This window comes from Suricata suricatta, chromosome 1 (assembly GCF_006229205.1).
Source record: "Suricata suricatta isolate VVHF042 chromosome 1, meerkat_22Aug2017_6uvM2_HiC, whole genome shotgun sequence".
NCBI classification, from domain to species: domain Eukaryota; kingdom Metazoa; phylum Chordata; class Mammalia; order Carnivora; family Herpestidae; genus Suricata; species Suricata suricatta.
This window is the reverse complement of record NC_043700.1, coordinates 125,460,701-125,479,912: the sequence shown is the minus strand read 5'-3', so window position 1 is coordinate 125,479,912 and position 19,212 is coordinate 125,460,701. Positions and strand designations below refer to the sequence as shown.

The 19,212-nt window shown below is 35.5% G+C and overlaps 1 protein-coding gene across 2 annotated transcripts; it reads left to right on the top strand.

Moving 5' to 3' along the window:
• The first annotated feature begins 383 nt into the window (after positions 1–383).
• IBSP (integrin binding sialoprotein) lies at positions 384–15,119 on the top strand. Of its 2 annotated transcripts, none has more exons than XM_029924568.1 (7): positions 384–448; positions 3,045–3,112; positions 3,206–3,256; positions 3,350–3,427; positions 7,311–7,373; positions 12,469–12,636; positions 13,236–15,119. In XM_029924568.1, exons 2-7 carry the CDS (start codon positions 3,059–3,061, stop codon positions 13,779–13,781), a joined length of 960 nt encoding a protein of 319 aa, XP_029780428.1. In that variant the 5' UTR covers positions 384–448; positions 3,045–3,058; the 3' UTR covers positions 13,782–15,119. The 2 variants fall into 2 exon arrangements, with proteins under 2 accessions (XP_029780428.1, XP_029780348.1); XM_029924488.1 differs by having other exon boundaries at positions 3,203–3,256.
• The last annotated feature ends 4,093 nt before the right edge of the window (positions 15,120–19,212 follow it).

Below are 19,212 nucleotides of genomic sequence, written 5' to 3'. Positions count from 1 at the left end.
GTGCAGGATTCTATCTGATGACAAGTTTCCTTTCCTTTCAACATAGTGAAAACTTGTAGGATTATAAAATTTTTAAATGGTTAAATCTTTTGCTATTTATTTTAATTCATATCCAGTATATTATTATATATATTCAGAACTCAAACTATTCATCTTCACTGAAACCTTCAATTAAATTCCACAATGCAAACCTCTTGGCACTAGAACCACATTTCATGTTTATTCAACTGAGCCTGTGTCTTGAAAAAGTGTTGAAGTTTAGGGGTTTTCTGGTGAGAATCTACATTCTGACCTCACCTTGCCCATGACAGTGATTGGCTGTTAGAAGGCAAAGAAGAGTTTATAGCCAGTCACAGTAAGCAAAGGAGTGAGTGAGAGAGCAGAGGAAATATTCAATCTGGGTCACTCACTCCTGTGAGCTGTCTCCTCACTCCAGAACTGCAAAAGGGTAAGATTTAATATGACAACTTCATTTTCTTAAAATCAAACACTCCACATTTTATATCTCTGGACCTGGCTTTAAATTTTTTATTTAAATGTTGACGCTATTGCATTGTATAGAAGGGCTATATAATTTAACACTTGTTTCTCATTAAACTAGTACCTCAGATTTTAGATTCTTTCCAAAAGGTTAAACTTATTAACCTATGCATGTAAATAAGTTTTTAATATTGTGCACATAAACTATAAAAACTACTTTCTGTATCTTCATCTCACTAATAACTATTTCTTTGCTCTGATGTATTTAAGATAAGCTGACTGAAATACTGTTTTTCACTTGTTAATCTACCTCAATGTATACAGACTTCTGCATAAGTTATGCCTAATCTATAATTTAATTACATATAATATTTTTTCAATATTTGGTTTTCAAGTGTTAATATCCCATATCTCTAAAATCAGTATGGAAAAACATATCATACTAGAGAAATAAATAATGTTGGTAGTTTATCATACTCTCCCCAGTGAAATATAATTAGATTCTCAAAACTATCTTTTAAGAATGTTTGAATTGTTGTCTGGGTTAGTAGTGGTCACTATAGACGTCTTTGTTTTTTATGAATCATAAAGTAAATAAAATGATATTTATGTAGGCAGCCACTTGCTGTCTACATGAATCACTTGGTTCTTTTTATATTATTCCTGCTATGTTTTCATCTAGTTGTTCTTATGATTTGTTATGAGAAACTTATGTAATTAAAGCCCTTTCTACAGTTCTATATACTTAAGTTTTAAGCTCTTTAAGAGCTCTTTAAGCTCTTATATATACTCCAACTCTTTTCATAAAGCTGCAGAGTAATAATCTTCCCATTTGCTGGTGAGTCTGACCATGGGGGACAAAGTTCAAAGTATTACTTAAGCACCCCAATAGCAATAAAAACTTCTTATACAGACAGGCCTCCTTCAGGTCAAAGCCTCTTTATCATAATGTGGCCATTAAGAATTTTACTAAAGTGGACAGAACTGTGAGGAGGTGTATAGACATCAAAATCAAAAGACCCAGTTCCCATAAATAGAGTGTGACTTAGGACCCAAGACACCTTCTCCAGGTTAAGTCTGATTCTGTGTAATGTTTTAGTGTCAGATACTGAGTAAGTATGCCATAAATTGTGGCTAAGGACAAAATGCAAAATCAAACTCAAGGATACAGAATACATGAGTTTCATACATTTTAAATATTACTTTTCCAAATGTGTTCATGGGGAAATTGCCACCACCATTACATATTGCTGCTAAAATGTTGCAAAAATTGTCACTCTCAGTTAAGCCCTCTCAGTTAAATGTATATGTCAGTGCAAGTGTGTGTGTGGGGGGGGTGTTAGTAGGCTCTCAGCTAAGTTTATTCAACCTCTATTAAAATAGGATTTTATCAAATAGAATAAAACTAAAGTAGGATACAATTTCACTATCCTTCTCTTTTTACGTGAGGTATCTATGTGGAAGTGAGTTCTCTGTATGGTTGCAAATCCCAGGATTGTTTGGGAACTACTCCCATTCTGAGAGTTGTATTTCAGAATCAATTCTTCCATAGAATTAAAGTCTCCAGGATGCCTATTGCCCTGACCCTGAAGAGCCCTTGATCCATCCTGTGACGGTCTCCCTCACTAGTGATGGAAAGCTTAAATGGAGCTGGAGAACAACCTAATTTGAGGAAATTTGCCCCTGATATCCCAAGGTGGAACTCTGAGTCATTCTGAGGCACGGCTGTTTGGTGCTATGAGAATAGTATTTCACATATTATGGATTTCACACACCAAAAAAACAGTTTTTTTTTCCTAAGGTAAAAGTTTTCTAAAGTAATCTCAGGAAAATGGTTCCTATTTTTCATCTTACAAATAAACTTGATATATATGTATAGGTTGTTGTACTATACATACAGGTTGTACAATCACTGATGTAAAAGCAATCATATAAATATATTCAGATTTTACTTAGCTTTTAATTATAAACAAACAAGTCACATACTAACAATACAATTCCTTAGCTGATATTCCTATGTCAATGATAGTAGGAAGCCTCTTTGCCTCAACGTGAAGTACACTAAGCATTCAAGCCCCCATACAGTAATGAAACGGTCTGCCACTCACAAATCACAGCAGGTAGGTTAAAATCAAATATGGAGGGTGCCTGGGTGCCTCATTCAATTACGAATCTGACTCTTGATATTGGTTCAGGTCATGATCTCACAGTCATGAGACTGAGCCCTCATATCCCGTGAGTTTGGGATTCATTCTCTCTCGCTCTCTTTCTCTCTCTCTCCCAGCCCTTCAACTGCTCCTCTCTCTCTCAAAATAAGTAAACTTTAAAATAAATAGATAGGTAGATAGATAAAACCAAATATTGAATTCAAGATTAAACAAAGTCAGTTTTCTACTACTTAAAAAAAAGAAACAATTTCGAAATAAAAGCCAGAAATTTGGTGTTAATTAATCAAAACTATCATTGGACAGAAATGAAAAAAATTAGTTTTTCTAGTACGAGTAAAAGAAAAGTTACAATCTTAGTTTTAATATATATTAACTTTACCACTTCACTAATTCCAGAAGCAATCGCCAAAATGAAGACTGCTTTAATTTTGCTCAGCATTTTGGGAATGGCCTGTGCTTTCTCAGTAAGTTCTGTATTAAAAGCCTATAGTTATATTCATTTTTGTCTTTTTATGTAAAAGAGACAGTATGTAATGACTAAATGTTCTTTTAAGCAGATGAAAAATTTGCATCGAAGAGCCAAAGTAGAGGATTCTGAAGAAAATGGGGTAATTAATTTTAGCATACTTTCCTAACCTGACTATATTACTCTAGATTTGTTGTATGTTAAACATGAATATATCATTTATTTTTTTATGCAGGTCTTTAAGTACAGGCCACGATATTACCTTTATAAGAATACCTACTTTTATCCTCCTTTAAAACGATTTCCAGTTCAAGTAAGTATAAAAATTAATGTTCTTTCTCAACCATTGTAATTTAAAGGTAATCAAATTTAACTATAAAGTGCCTGAATTCAGCTTTCACTGAAACTCAGCCAGAAAGACTTACTACAAAAAGTTTGTTTTTAATATAATACAGCAAAATTCATTCCTAAGATCTCTTTCAAAGCAGAGCTATACACACAGAGAAAAAAACCTTGGCCCAGTCTAGAACGATATAATAAAAGGGAATACCTTGGTATACAGAGTTCAGGTATTTTGGCTAAGTCACTGACAAAACGGACTTCATCTGTTGTTAACAATTAAGTCAGTGAAAAGGCCACTAATTGTCATATTATAGTTGAGTCAATACGGTCAAACGGCTTTCTTACATCTATTAATTTAGCATCCTTTCATTGTTAAGGAAAAAATTGACTTCATAAACAGCAGAGATCATTTTAAACATTTGTGATTGCTGAAGATTTTCTCAATCTCTGACCTGTGCTGGTCAGTAGAACAGTATGTCAAACATTGAAGCACAGCTATAACAAAAGCATGGTTCTAAAACTGCAGAGGAAAGAAAGAAATTCATGAAGTGAACTAAAAGCTTGTGAAAAAAATCCTTAAAATTTGTAAACAAAAAGGAAAATAACAAATACTAAAAATAAGAATTTCTCTTTTTACTGGGTTACTGGTGAAAAAGGCATTTGAAAACTGGAGGGTGTGGTATTGATTTAAAATATTCGACAAACCAGAACCGTGCTATTTTTATTGCTATACAGTTGGGTTCAGGGCACCAATTATGCACCATCTGACCCAGGATTCCTGGGACACGACAAGCAGTCAAGATGCTGAGGGCGATGCCTCAGCACAGTGGCCTGGCAGAGCGTCCTGTGTTGGGCTAACCCATTTCTAAATCATACAGTGATAGGAAATGATAATCTTAAAGTATTTATAGCACCATAATAATTATGGGGCATGTGTGTGGTCACAGAAATATGAACACAGATAATACAAGAGTTGTGGGTTTTCAGAACTGTCTTCCATTCTTTGGTATACCTCAGGCCCACAAATAAACAGTGCTCATTGAAATGTTTGCTTCATTCTCTTTCTAAACTAAATGGAAATGGTAATAAATTTAAATTTCTGACTAGCTCCTCAAGTTCTATACAATATCAGGTACTTAAGAGATATCCCCATGTATCAATTTTTACAAATTAAAATTAAATTAAAATATCCATAGTGAAAAGATATTAGGAGAGGTTATATTTATCATTCCTGTTAAACTCAAAGTTCAAAGATCTTTGGGTATATCTTTAATATAAAAAATTTAGAGAAACTGTATAGACAAATTCATCTCAACTCATGTGGAATTTGTAAGATATTTGTATTTAAAAAGGATCCAATAAAATGTATGCCCCAATCCATCAGTCTGACCTAGTATTTATGATCTATTCTCCTACTTTGCAAAGTCTGACTTCCAGAATTTTCTCCCTTACATGTCTACTTATATATTTTCCATAGCTCTGTATTATTTATTCTTTTAAGTCTATCAAGTATTTGGTGCCCAGATTGTCATCCCAAAATGCATTAGCTATACCCGCTTTGAAATTTATGTTTTATTCAAACAAATCTGTTTATATGCAATCATTTCTAAAATACCAACTTCCATGAAATATGTCCTATTAAGTTCAAAGCTATCAACAATCTACCCATAGCTTATCTATCTGCTTGGCAATAGAGATGGAAGTATAAATAAGCTTAACACTCTAAGCATTTTTAATTGAGGAAATTGTTTCTTTTAGGATTCAAATATTGTTTGAATTGTGTGTGAATGCTTACAGGGCAGAAACTTTGTATTTCCTTTACTGGACTCATCTCAACTATCACAGTGCTTGACACAGGAAAACTGCCTATTTTCTAACTTCATCTCTTACTACGATCCTCATTCTCAAAACAATGCCTGAAATGTAATTTGGGGATTGAATAAATGGAAGCTTAAAGGAATACTGGTAAAATACACACACACACACACACACACACACATATATGTGTCATATGTATATTTGACTTCCAGAAGAATATGGCTTAGTTACAAATTAGAAATAAGACATAAATAAAAGAAAGGAAAAAAGAAAATGCCAAGATTTCAGGGGATTTCATGAAGTTTTAAAATTATTCTCACTGCAGACACTAACTAAAGATTGATGTGATTGGGATAGCAATAAGGCTAGAAATGAGGAAACTCGTAAAAAGATTCAAACACTCCACTGAGACAAAGTACGTTGCAGAAATATGCTGCCCTCTCTATTAACTAACAGCAGAAGTAGTTTACACGTTTCCCTGTGGGCGAGGGAAACACAACCCTTAAGGTCATGGCAGTGGAAGAGCAGGTCTAATTATTCTCCTTTCCACTCAAGGTTGGCTTTTCTGGGCTCAGAGGGACAAGCTTTCCCTTTTCTTGAGTAGAGGGCATGGCCACCTGAAGAATGAGCCATAGAGGGACAGCCCTGAGCAGGGCTGAACACGATTGCTTCCTCATATCTGATCTCTAGTCCTGAACGTCTTCTGCAACTCTATTTCCTAAGACTCACAGTACTTAACTGGCTCATCAGAATCAAAGCTAAGATTTACTAGGCAGAAAATGACAGAATCTTGGGGCTCTTGGGTGGCTCAGTTGATTAAGCGCTGGACTGTGGCTCAGGTCATGATCTCACAGTTTGTGGGTTCTAGCCCTGTGTCAGGCTCTGTGCTGACAGCTCAGAGCCTGGAGTCTGTTTCAGATTCTGTGTCTCCTTCTCTCTCTGCCCCTCCCCCATTCATGCTCTGTCTCTGTCTCTCTCTCTCTCTCTCAAAAATAAACATTAATAATAATAATAAAGAAAGTGACAGAATCTTAAGTTGGGTATCCATTTATCTACCTGGTGCCATTAGGGGTAGTAGCAGAAAAAGAAGGAAAATTCCATTTATCATTGGAAGATGAAGTCTCCTCTGTCTTAAAGTCTCTGATAAGAGATGGTTAGGTTTATATTTCCTCTTAAAAAGTAGCAAAGCTTATTAACTTATAATTATATTTTTATATACAGACTCCCTGGTTTAAAATATTCTCATTTGATATTGAGCTCTTTAGAGGGATGGCACTCTGTACCCTTCCTAAATGAAGAAGTGAATTAATTTTGCTCTTCTATAATTTTTACTGCATATATATAAAATCTCATTTATAAATAGGGAGAAGCTAATTTTATGGATTAGCTTTAATTAGACTGAAAGATATGGAAAACTATATGCAAATTTAATTTCAAGTCAAATTCTAATTTAGATTCATCAGGAGAGTTCATTATTTAAGAGAATTATTAGTAATAACTTTTATTTCATAATAACCCTAATCATCATTTCATTTATATTTCATGAAGAAAATAAAACAGTGTGATCTATGTGTTAGTTCATTTGCCTTGAACTGGTTGGAGAAGTCAAAACTGCTCTGGGCTTGATTTCTTCTCTGTAAAATAAACGGAACCAGATAATCCTCTTGTCCGTGCAGATTTAGGTAATTCTATGATTCATTGCTCTAGTTTTTATATAAAAAATGTTTTAACACACTTCTGATGCTTTTGGGGCTGAAATGCCTATCTCATTTCAATATCTTGATCATTATACAGGCTTTCTCTCCAACCTCATTTTATATATTCCCAATCACCTCCTATCTTTTTCTCAGATTCACATGAGAACTGTTCTAAGTAAATAAATCAAGATGGCAATACTAATTACTTTGAGTAAATATTTGTGAATGTTTTATCTTAATCAGCAGGAAATTTCTTTTGGTATTGAATGCATACCTATAAATGAATACATATATTCATATATGTATGAATTCACATATATATATATACATATATTTTAGAGCAGTAGTGACTCATCTGAAGAAAACGGAGATGGTGACAGCTCAGAAGAGGAGGAGGAAGAGGTAAGGAATTTCTGCAGGATTTTTCAAAACCAATGAGGCACATGAAAACAAATAGGAAACTAGTCTACTGTAGTCTGGACTTAGCAAACAAGCCATTGCCAGTTTACCAACTACCCACAGTCTTCTATTTTGGACAAGGAGAATATTATTTAAATTAGAATAAACTAAAATGACCTGCTTAAAATGTTATTGCATTTGGTGTTGAAGTTACCTGTAAGTGGTCCACAAAAACAAAAATGTCTCCATTATAAGTTGGAAGAAGTGTACATTATGATTGAAAGAAAAGGCAGTAAAATTTATATTGAAGTAGATAGCACATCATGGTAAAAGAAAAGTACCTAAACTCAGTGTAATATTTGTTTTAAGACCTGAACTTAAACTCAACTTACTAAGTGGGTAGTATATGAAAAGTTAATCTTATATCCTCTACAATGTTATTATGATTCACCTGTTTTTCTTGACCCATCAAGTAGGGTAGTTCTTTTAAATGGGAATTTCATATGTCATTTTGTCTAAAAGTAAAATTTATGTTCTTACAGAAATATAAATACTCAAGATGTATAAATACATATAGTACTACATATACTATACATAGTACTGCACAGGCCTCTATAGTACTACAAATTAGTATAGTTCACAGCTAAAATTCATCTGTATATCTTGGAAATTGTGCTAACCTGTTTTTAACTGACACTCTGGCTCAAGAAAACATACTAATTAGGCACATTTTCCTGGATAGCCAATTATAGCTATCCACTGCTTTGGAGACCTTCTAAATTTAGGTAGGTATTCTTGAAGTGCTATTCATGAAGGGGCAATGACAGTCAAAAATGGATCATGGATAAACATCTGCTATCTTGAAACCCAAATGGAATGGGAACTTTAAAAGTGACAAATAATTAGTTTGATTTGATTTTTTTAACCATAAAAGTATCACTTCAAGTACTATAATTTACCCTAATAGCTTAAGGGAAGACCTTACAAGAATACCAAGCCAGTACCAGGAAAAATGCCACCTATTAAATCCCTCGAAATTTTGCCATGAGTTCTATATAGTAATCTGACACAAGAGCTAAGCTGAGGTCATCTATTTAACTACAGCCCTTTGCTGTACAGTGATCACAATATTGCTTTGCCAGGTAGATTTCCCAATTAGATTGCATACCTTTGGGGAAGGTTCTTCATCTGTTACAACGGTGGTTGAGGAGACAGGAAGGTAAGGTTTAAAAACTATGATGAAATCACAAGTGCTCAAAATTTTGCCAACAATCTCTGAACGTTTATTATCCTCCCAAGACTCATCTGAAAACTCCTAATGACCCAGAGAGCAAGAGACCATCGGTTTCATTTCCAGTCTGGGGAGAAACAGTACTGTATCCTCCTTATAGCTCCTCACACTGCTTAGCACAGTTTCTTATACAACATATGGTGCCCAACAAATATTTGCGTTTTGGTTTTGAAAAACTTGAGAGCAATAAGTACTCTAAATGTCTTTCATTAAAAGTGATCATAGAAAAGTGAATAAATAAACGTGAAAGATTCTATCTTGAAGAGATGCTAGAACTTCGTTTTTCCCCATTTCTTCCCTAAAATTTCCTTGGCAACTCAGGTTAAAACATAGAGTCTCCAGGAATGGTGTTCATATGAGAGGGTGCTTAGGCATATTTTCTATTTGGTGATCATACTTTTTTTTTCCACTTCTAAACTATTCAGCATCACTTTAGAAAGTCTTTATAAAAATATAATATGTACAACACAATTATCATATGTCTACAGATCACTGAAATTTCAGAAATTGAATACACAGTTTCAGAAAGTCCCATATCAAAAAGCAGCATATGCTTTGTGCTCCATTTTATTCATTAACCAAATCCACCAAGATCAACGGTTATTTTGAATCCTAACAGTTTTCACCTATTTTTACATATTATACAAATAGAATCATATACCATATGCTCTTTTGTGTATGGCCTCTTCTACACTCAACTTCAAAGGTTAACCCATATTGTTCTACAGCTGTACATTGTTCATTCTTAGTATTTCATGATGTGAATGTACCACAATGTATTATTCTCTTGTTGATGGGCCTTTGCGGGCAGTTTCCAAGTTTGGGCTATAACAAAGAGAACTGCTATGAACAGTCTAGTACTCTTTTTGGTGAACACATGCATTTATTTCTGGGAGCCAAAAGGTATGTATAAGTTCAATCTAAGTAGATGCAACCAAAGCAAATGCCCCATGATCTCCCTCGATCAGTATATCAGTTGCTCCATAGTCTCATCAACAGTTGTTCCTTTCAGTCATTTTAGCCAGTCTAGTGCTTTAATAACAGTTTAAAAAAAATATTGCTCATTTTTCTTTTTATTTAAAAAATTTTTTATGTTTATTTATTATTGAGATAGAAACAGAGCATGAGTGGGGGAGGGGCAGAGAGAGACGGAGACACAGAATCTGAAGCAGGCTCCAGGCTCTGAGCTGTCAGCACAGAGCCTAATGTGGGGCTTAAACCCACAAACTATGAGATCATGACCTGAGCTGAAACTTAACCGACTGAGCCACCCAGGTGCCCTGCTCATTTTTCTATTCAAAAAGATATTTGAAGCTTAATACCCATCAACAGACTGACTTGTTTTCCTTATTAATTCATTGCAACAGGATACCCTTGAAAAAAGTATCTATCATAGAAATCTACCCCCAAAACCAAGAGCACACTGTAAACACTGAATATTAGCCAAATTGGCAATATTAAAAAAAAGAAAGTATCTAGAAAAGAAAGGGCATTGTAGGAGAAAAATACAGAAGTTCATGATTTGAGAGTTTGAATCTTTACTCATGACCTTGCCACTAGTGAACTACCATCTATTTGACCTCATTTGGTCATTTATCTCATTGGACCTCAGGTTTTTCTTGTGTAAAATGATGGTATAGGACTCAAATGATATGTTCTACTCTAAGAATATTCCTCCTTCTGCCCTGAAAGGTTAAGTCTGTAGGAATAAAACATAAACGTGAATAAATAAACAGTATGGTCTTTGTGGGATATTTGATACAATTACGTTAAAAACTGTTTAGGGGTGGACTCTAGTAGCCCCAAGAGTGTATTGAAACATCGGAATTTACAAATTTGATAAAACAAACATATTCTTCTTTAGTCACTTTGTTTTAGTAATAAGGCAGGCTAAACCTGGGTTGTGTTTATTTTTTTCTTTATATAAACTTTTACTTTTTTCTTCTAACACTTTGTTTTGAAATCTGTGGATTATCTTTTTTAAGTTTTTATTTAAGTTCCAATTAGTTAACATACAGAACAATATCAGTCTCAGGTACTATATATACTGATTCACACTTCCATACAACGTCTGGGGCTCATTACAAGTGTACTCATTAATCCCAGTCACCTATGTAACCCATCCCCCCACCAATCTCCCCTCTGGTAACCATCAGTTTCTTCTCTGTGGGTAAGAGTCTGTTTCTCTATTTGCCTTTCTCTCTCCTTTTCCCCCCTGTGCTTGTTTGTTTTGTTTCTTAAATTCAACATTATGAGTGAAATCATACGGTATTTGTCTTCCTCTGACTGACTTAGTTTTGTGGCATGATACTCTCTAGCTCCATTCACATTATTGCAAATGGCAAGATTTCATTCTTTTTCATAGCTGAGTAATATTTCAGGGGGCACATGCACACACACACATCACATCTTCTTTATCCATGTTTTGAAGTCTTAAAACATAGGATGCCCAGTTAAAGTTATCTTAACATCATCATCTAAAGATATTAGATACACTGAAATTTTCCAGTACTTATTTAAAGTAAATAAACTCTCTGTGTATGAGTTCCTGATTTTTTAAATGTTTATTTATTTTTCAGAGGGGGGAGGGAGGGAGAGGGAGAGAGAGAAGCAGGTAGAGAGAGAGAGGGAAACACAGAATCTGAAGCAGACTCCAGGCTCCGAGCTTTCAGCACAGAGCCTGATGTGGGGTTCAAACCCACCAGCTGTGAGGTCATAACCTAAGAGTTGGATGCTTAACTGACTGAGCCATCCAAGTGCCTCTGAATTTCTGACTTTTAATATTAGCTATGAAGCACATCAGGAGATTTACTTAATTAACAAACAACTGCCTAACAACATAGAGTAAAGACAAAAAATAAAATTTTAAATAAAGTTATATAGTAAGATTAATAAGATTATAGTAGCATTCATTTGAGGAGTGTTTTCTTTTAAATCATGCAACAACATAATATAACCACTAAAAATTTCTTGGAGTGTTTAGTTTCTTCATTGCACAGAAAAATTTTGTAAAATATCTAAAACCTTCTAAATACTGCACACAAGACAAAACTGGCTTATATATTGCCAGACAAATTTTGAACTAAATGGTTTTTTTTCTCTAAATACACTTGAAAGCAAATGAAATATATTCACTTCTTTTTGGTAGTAAATAAGAACTGCAATCAATTTGTTTGAAAAGAGGGATTTCCATAAAAATTCCTTTCTGAAAAAATATCCTAGGTGTAGCGTAAACAATTCACATCAATCCTTTTCCTCAACAAAATCATCATAGTGTATTAGAAAGGGCTGGTTTTTTTTTTTTAAGATACGGCTTCATCATGTACCATAAGACCTTAAGCAAGTTATTTAACTTTTCTGAGCTCAAAGAGAACGATAATCCTACCTTACAAGGCAACTATAAGGAATAATAGGTTTAAGTTCTCAGCTTATTTGTAAGGAAATGTAAAAATTCATTTACTACCATGTTGTAATAGTATTGATAAGGCTTCAAGAGCCTAAACCATGTAGAATAAAATACCATGTAGTCAGATATGCTGAAATTATTACACAAATATTTTTGAATTGATTAAATAGAAGACAGAAATATCTAAAATAGACTATGGTGATGTAAACAGAATGAGATAACTTTGAGTTGAGTTCTAAGAAGTGAGAAGTGCAAATGGCAGAAGAGGAAACAGAATTGTTAACATTAGGTGATGAGCTGGCTGACAGATATGTTTTTCTCAATAATGTCTCATGAGTCAAATAAATTTTAAGTTTTTTCCCAACTAAACTAACTTTTCTTGCTCTGGATATTTTCACCAGGAGGCTTCAAATGAAGAAGAAAACAATGAAGAGAATGCAAATTCTGATGAAAATGAAGATGAAGAATCTGAAGCTGAGAACACCACCCTTTCTGCTACCCCTGGCTATGGAGAGATCACACCTGGAACAGGGAACATAGGTCTAGCTGCAATCCAACTTCCCAAGAAGGTAATAATTTCTCAAAAATGTTAAATCTAAGTTTATTTCTTTACTGAAGTCTAAGGTTCTCTTGACACTATACACAAAAGTATTTTATATTATCTTCATTAACTCATTGGAAAAGCAAGAGCAGGTTCAATTTCCCTGTTTACAAGTAAGGAAATACTTTTTCCCAGGTAAATTCTCTTCCCACATTATTACACTAACTTTCCACATTATAACAGAAGACTAAGGACAAGTATCTTGGCAATAGATAAAAAGTCTTGAAAGATGCCACTGCATTTCAGGGAAGAGGATTCTAAGACAGACAAAGTGAATGGTGAAGCTATGGGAAGCTTCTCCCACAGAGAAAGCTTATTTATCAAGTACATTTTCTCCATCAAAACCCAATGATAAAACGACTAATTCTGATTTTCTAAAACACCGATCCAAGGTACTAGTTCTGAATTTTTAAAACATTTACCAATTCTTTTGTAAGTTACACTGGCTTCAATTCAAAAATACATCCAAAACAAGGCTGTAGGTACAGCCTGTGTTGGATGAAATAATGGTCTTAAGTTTTTACATTTTCACACCAAATGTGGATTCTTTCAAACTTCTCCTTACAGGCTGGGGATACAAAAAAGTCTACAAAAAAGGAGGAAAGTGATGAAGAAGAAGAAGAAGAGGAAGAGGAAGAAAATGAAGAAAATGAAGCAGAAGTGGATGAAAACGAACAAGGCATAAACAGCACCAGCACCAACAGCACAGAGGTAGAAAATGGCAATGGCAGCAGTGATGGAAACAACGGAGAAGAAGAAGGTGAAGAGGAAAGTGTCACTGAAATCAATGCAGAAGGAGCCACAGTGGCTGGAAGGCAGGACAATGGTGGTTCTGAGACAACAACCTCTCCAAATGGTGGGTTTCAACCCACAACCCCACCACCAGAGCTCTACGGGACCACCCGACCATCTGCGGAATCCACCACCACTAGATATGAGGAAGAGTATGAACAGACAGGCACCCATGAATATAACAACGAATATGAAGTCTACGAAAATGAGAATGGAGAACCTCGTGGCGATAATTACCGAGCCTACGAGGATGAGTACAGCTACTATAAAGGGCGCAGCTACGACAGCTATGATGGGCAAGATTACTACTACCACCAGTGAAGGCCCCGCTTTGGATGAATTCATCCATTCTGGCATTTTGTGTGGCTACCATTTTCAAAGTTCAACTCAGGAAGGTGCAATATAACAAATGTGCATATTATAATGTGGAATGGTGCTACTGTTCCCAAGTAATTTTCTGTAATTGCTTCTGCAAGTCATGGGCTTCTTGTTGCTTTTCCCTGGTATGTTGTTGAAAGGTTTTCTAAACCAGGGCCATTTATCAAGTGGTAAACCAATCCAAGAGATTGAGTTCAATTAAATGTTTTGAGGTTGTAGTTCTAAAAATATTTTTTAACATGTTTGCACTAGTATTAACTGCTAAAACATACTCTTCATGCAAGAAGTGCTTCTATGTATTGGCATTAGTGATACTATAAACAAAATATAGGTAGCCCTTTAACTTCCTATCCAACACTATATATTATGTTTAATTATCATCTTCATGTATTTTTATGTGACCTTTATGTATATTCTACCTATGGGTTTTATCACAAATAAAAACGCAATCTTCCATATCTTATAATTAAGGGGAAAATGAGAGATTCAGAACTGAAAAATGTGAGACTAGTGGGGAACAACTGAGCTAAAGGATAAAAGCTTATTTCTACTATGGTTTAAAACTCAGAAGAACTAGAAATATTCTATCATGGCTAAACCAACATAACTAAGATTCTGACATGCTTGTGAGCATGGTCAGCCATATACATCAGGAGAAGAAATGGCTTTTATTAGAGTTGCCAGATTTAACAAAAATATAGGATGCTTAGTTAAATATAAATTTCAGATAAAGAATGAAAAACTCCATTGTATAAGTATGCTCTATACATGATTTGGCCTCTGTGAACTATTTGGGTCATATTTATACTAAATAAATCATTCATTATTTATCTAATTCAAATTTAATGGAATATCCTATTTTGTATCTGGCAACCCTACTCATTTGATTTAGGTTTTAGGTGGGGTAGAGTGGATGAGGGAGAAAACTCTTACACATCCACACACATGCATACATCCATACGTATGCACACATCCACACACATCAAAGAGGGCTGATATGCAAAGCCTTCACTGCAATTTACACTTTAAACCTGACAGCAAATTTCAAATGGGTGTGCTGAAGAAAAGATTGATAGTGGTAAGGAATAAGAATGCAAACATTTATTCATCTTTTTATTCACTTATAAGATGGACTAAACACCTAGAATTGGACCAGATAATGTTTAGACATCGGGCATATGGAAATGAAGAATCCAGTCCTCAAAGTGATTTTAGTTTAATAGCTAACAGTTATGAGGCATTACATGCATCAACTAATTGTCTCCTAACTCTTTAGTTTTAAAAATAAATTTTTAATGTTTATTTTTGAGAGAGAAACAGAGCATGAGTAGGGGAGGGGCAGAGAGAGAGAGAGAGAGAGAGACCGAATCTGAGGCAGGCTCCAGGCTCTGAGCTGTCAGCACACAGCTGAATGCAGGGCTCAAACTCAGCAACTGAGATCATGACCTGAGCTGAAGTCAGACACTTAACCGACAGAGCCACCCAGGCGCCCTTTCTTACTCTTTATTTTGATAAATCACAAGTCTTCAGAAAAATTGGAAAGCTAATACATGAACAACTTTATTATAACTTTCACCTAGATTCACCAACGGTTAAAACATTTTTCTATATTTACATTAGCTCTTTTTCTGTGTGACTCTCTTCAATAGATACATACTTCTTTGCCAAGCCATTAAAGGGTGGTAGTAGACCTCATGACACCATGATGCTTCACTTGTAACTACTTGAGCATTTAGTATAAATATAAATTCTCCTACACAGCTACAATACTATTCTCCTTCTCAAGAAATTAAACACTGCAGTTTGTCATATACAGACCATATTCAAATTTCCCCAATTATTCTAATAATATTGATTACTAACTCACTTAATCCTCACAAAACTGTATCAGGTCAGTATTTTTGTTATCCCCATTCTATTGATGAAGGAACTGAGGCACACAGAGAGAAACAGCTTGTGCAAGGTCACAAGTCACAAAGCTGAGAAAAAAACAAAGGAGACTTGCTTTAGAACTTTTGCTCTTTACCATTATGCTACCCTCATTAGTATGTATTTATCAGTAATGGATGTTGAGCCATAAGTGAGCAGGAAATCTCTAATGATGAGAACACTGCTATAATATGAGCTTTGTTCTGGATCACAACTTTCTTAGAACCAGCCATGTTTTATGACTTGAGCACTAAAGAATATTTTCAAAACAAGGCTCTTCATATATTTTTGGCATATGTTTTTATAGAGAGAGGTTGGTACTGTGCAAAGTGCATGAGCTCTGGAGTTAGACTGGCTTGAATAATGGGCTTGAATAATGGTGTTATTGAGAGTAAATTAGCATCCTTCCCTAGACTTTCTCACCCCATCTCCCACATGTGGAGTATACTCAGTAGGTTGCTGTTGAGTCCGAAATGTTAATGAAGTGCTCTGCTTCATCATCTCTCTCCTCTTGACTCCCCTTCTTTCATCTTAACACTTAGGGGCATCTGACTGTCATAGACTTACCTGGTCTTTTAACACATTTTTTTTCTTACCCTAATGCATCTTTGTAAGCAAAAGCTTTTGATGAGAGTGACTCCTCGGGAACAGTGTAATCAATGCTTATTAGACAATATATGTAATTTTTACTATTTATTTTTGACTTGTCACAAACTATCTCAATGTATTAACAGAATCATCAACTCTTAGACTTGGAAAGGATCTTAGAAATCTGTGAAATTTATTTACCAATATTTCAATATTCATTTTTCATAGCAAAATTGGTTAATCCTTTCCTTTATGGTTTCTTACTATACTTTTGATGTATGTAATGGGGGTGCTGCTCCTTCCTCTCCTACCTCAGGGATTTGAGCTAGCCCACTTTAATTCCACCATTGCCCCAAACATTGAAGAGTTTCCTTTAGGCTAGTGGGGAATTTTTCAGAGAACTATAGGGAGACATTCACTCAGAGTAGGCCATGGCAGCACAGCAAAGATTCACAGCTGAGTCCAGGCACCAACATGAGTGTGTGGTCATATGATGAGGCCTGTAGACAACAACTACCCAGGACCTAGGTCAAGGCAATATGATGTTCCTGGATGAAGACTAGGGGGTAGGCTGATGAGGGTTGTGATTTAACACAGCTCCTAGGCATCCCAACAATGCCCCTTTACAGTAGTTCTCAGTAATTTCATGTAAAATTTTCTTCATGGAGGGTTCCCTCTTCAATGTTTCCTACTTTGAATCACAGTAGAGTTCCAACCTCCTTCTGCCATCATAAATAGCTAGCCTTCCTGGCCTCTTGCTTCAAAGCTTCCCAGCAAAAGCTCTATTTTCTGTATTCCCTAATAGTACCTATTTGATGGTCCATCTGGCAGATGATGAAGATCCAAATTATTAGGGGAAAAGGGGGAACATTTTTATTCCTCTCAGGGAAAGACAATCCTTCCCCTGAGAAACAATCAAATGACTCTTCTGAATAAAGAAAAGATAAAAAGTTAAATAAATTAGGCTGTATTTGAGGGGAAAATCAAGTTGTATATTTATATTCTCCTATCCACAAAAACTTCTTATGCTGTTGTTAAATGTAGAAACCAGTTTGTAGTGGTCACAAAGCTTGTAGATGCCCGTAATACCTGTTCTCCTTTCTTTCTCTGAGTAACAGAACCCAGGTTTTTAAGCTGGACCTGTGGCTACAGAGTAAATTCTTACTTCTTTCACTTTCATTGGAGCTACATGTAGTTATTCAATTTAAGTTCTGGCCATGTGTACCTTGGATGTGTATAATTTCTTGGTTGTCTCCCTAAATAGAAGTATTATTCTCTTCTTCTGTCTCCAAATTCTCTCTTCTACTGGCTGAAATTCAACAATGATGGTGAGCCATCTATGACAGTGTGCATGAAGCAATAATCTATGGATGGCAAGGTAACAAGATAGAAAAAGTCTACACCATACCAACCCTGGACATTACCACTACAAATAAACTCTTTTCCTTTAGCCTCTGTGATTGTTGAGCTCTGTTATTTTTTTTAAATAGTTTATTGTCATATTGGTTTCCATATAACACCCAGTGCTCTTCCCCACAAGTGCCCTCCTCCATTACCATCCAGTATGGTATTGGCACAAAAACAGACACATAGACCAACGGAATAGAATAGAGAACCCAGAACTGGGCCCACAAATGTACAGTCAATTAATTTTTGACAAAGCAGGAAAGAGTATCCAATGGAAAAAAGATCTCTGTCATTTACATGAAAATTACATCCTAACTCACTAGTTCTCAAAAAAGTCATCAGATGAGCAGCATCAGCATCAGAAATACAAATTTTGCAGCACTACCCAAGACCTACTCAATGAGAAATTGTGGGAGTGGACAGCTGATTCTTATGGACCTTAAAGTTTGAGAACCACTATTTTGATTAATGTAGTAGCTAATGCTTATTATACACTTACTGTGTGTAAATTCTATTCTAAGCATTTTAAATATATTATCTCACTTAATTCTCACAATTACTAAAAATCTACTGCATTTTACAGTTAAGGAAACAAGTTAGTAACTTGCCTGAGATGATGTGGCTGGTAAGTGGAGGAAAGGAAACTGCTCGGAGCTCCACACCTTATATATCTCTCACAGCTTCTTTCTTTATAGAAAAAGATCACCCTGTTAAGACAAGTGAATTTAACTGAGAATCAGCTGAGAAGATTTTAGGTAACCGTACATATAACAACCCTAATGATGTTTTTTACTCCTTTGTCCTTTGGTGTTAAGAAGAAGATGTAATTTTACAGGTTTCACATCCTGATCAGGTGATCAAAGAAGTATCTCTTTGAGAAAAGAGACTGTTAGTAAACAAGGAAAATAACCTTTCATGCTGTTGTGAAAATAGGACAACCTTTGTCCCTGTTACACCATCAGGCACTCCATCAAAAGGCAGTGTAATTATAACAGGGCTATGAGGATCTCAGCTGCTGCTACTAGGTTTGCATGTCACAGTTCCCTTGGTTCAGCCAGTAGGAAGACAATGACCTCAAATGGAGTCAATTTTTTACTTTTGCAGTGAACACAAGCAGGATCATAATGTCAGATCTCTGTATTCCTGGTCCCACAGGATGACACTGAACCAGAGGGGCCAGATGACAAACAGCATCGGTAGTAGGTCATTCCGTTGTTGAGGAGCTAGCTCTCACCTATGGCTAAGTAGAGACTTACAAAGAAATCTGCAGTTGAGTCCCAAAGGGTGAAAGGCTGAAAGTCCTATGCTCAACTGGAACCATGGAAATGGATGAGAAATGGCCTTCTGACCAACTCCCACAAATTGGAGAGGTGGGAGAGGAACTGCTTCTGGCATTTCTGTGCCAGGCTGTTTATTGCTCCTCACTGCAGGAGGAATCACAGGGCCCTTG

What these genes read in the sequence shown, in the direction of transcription:
- IBSP (XM_029924488.1), top strand. Translation starts at nt 3,059, where the DNA reads ATGAAGACTGCTTTAATTTTGCTCAGCATTTTGGGAATGGCCTGTGCT. An exon ending in GAATGGCCTGTGCTTTCTCA is followed by an intron (nt 3,113 to 3,202) that starts GTAAGTTCTGTA and finishes TGTTCTTTTAAG; the next exon opens with CAGATGAAAAATTTGCATCG. An exon ending in CAATCCAACTTCCCAAGAAG is followed by an intron (nt 12,637 to 13,235) that starts GTAATAATTTCT and finishes TTCTCCTTACAG; the next exon opens with GCTGGGGATACAAAAAAGTC.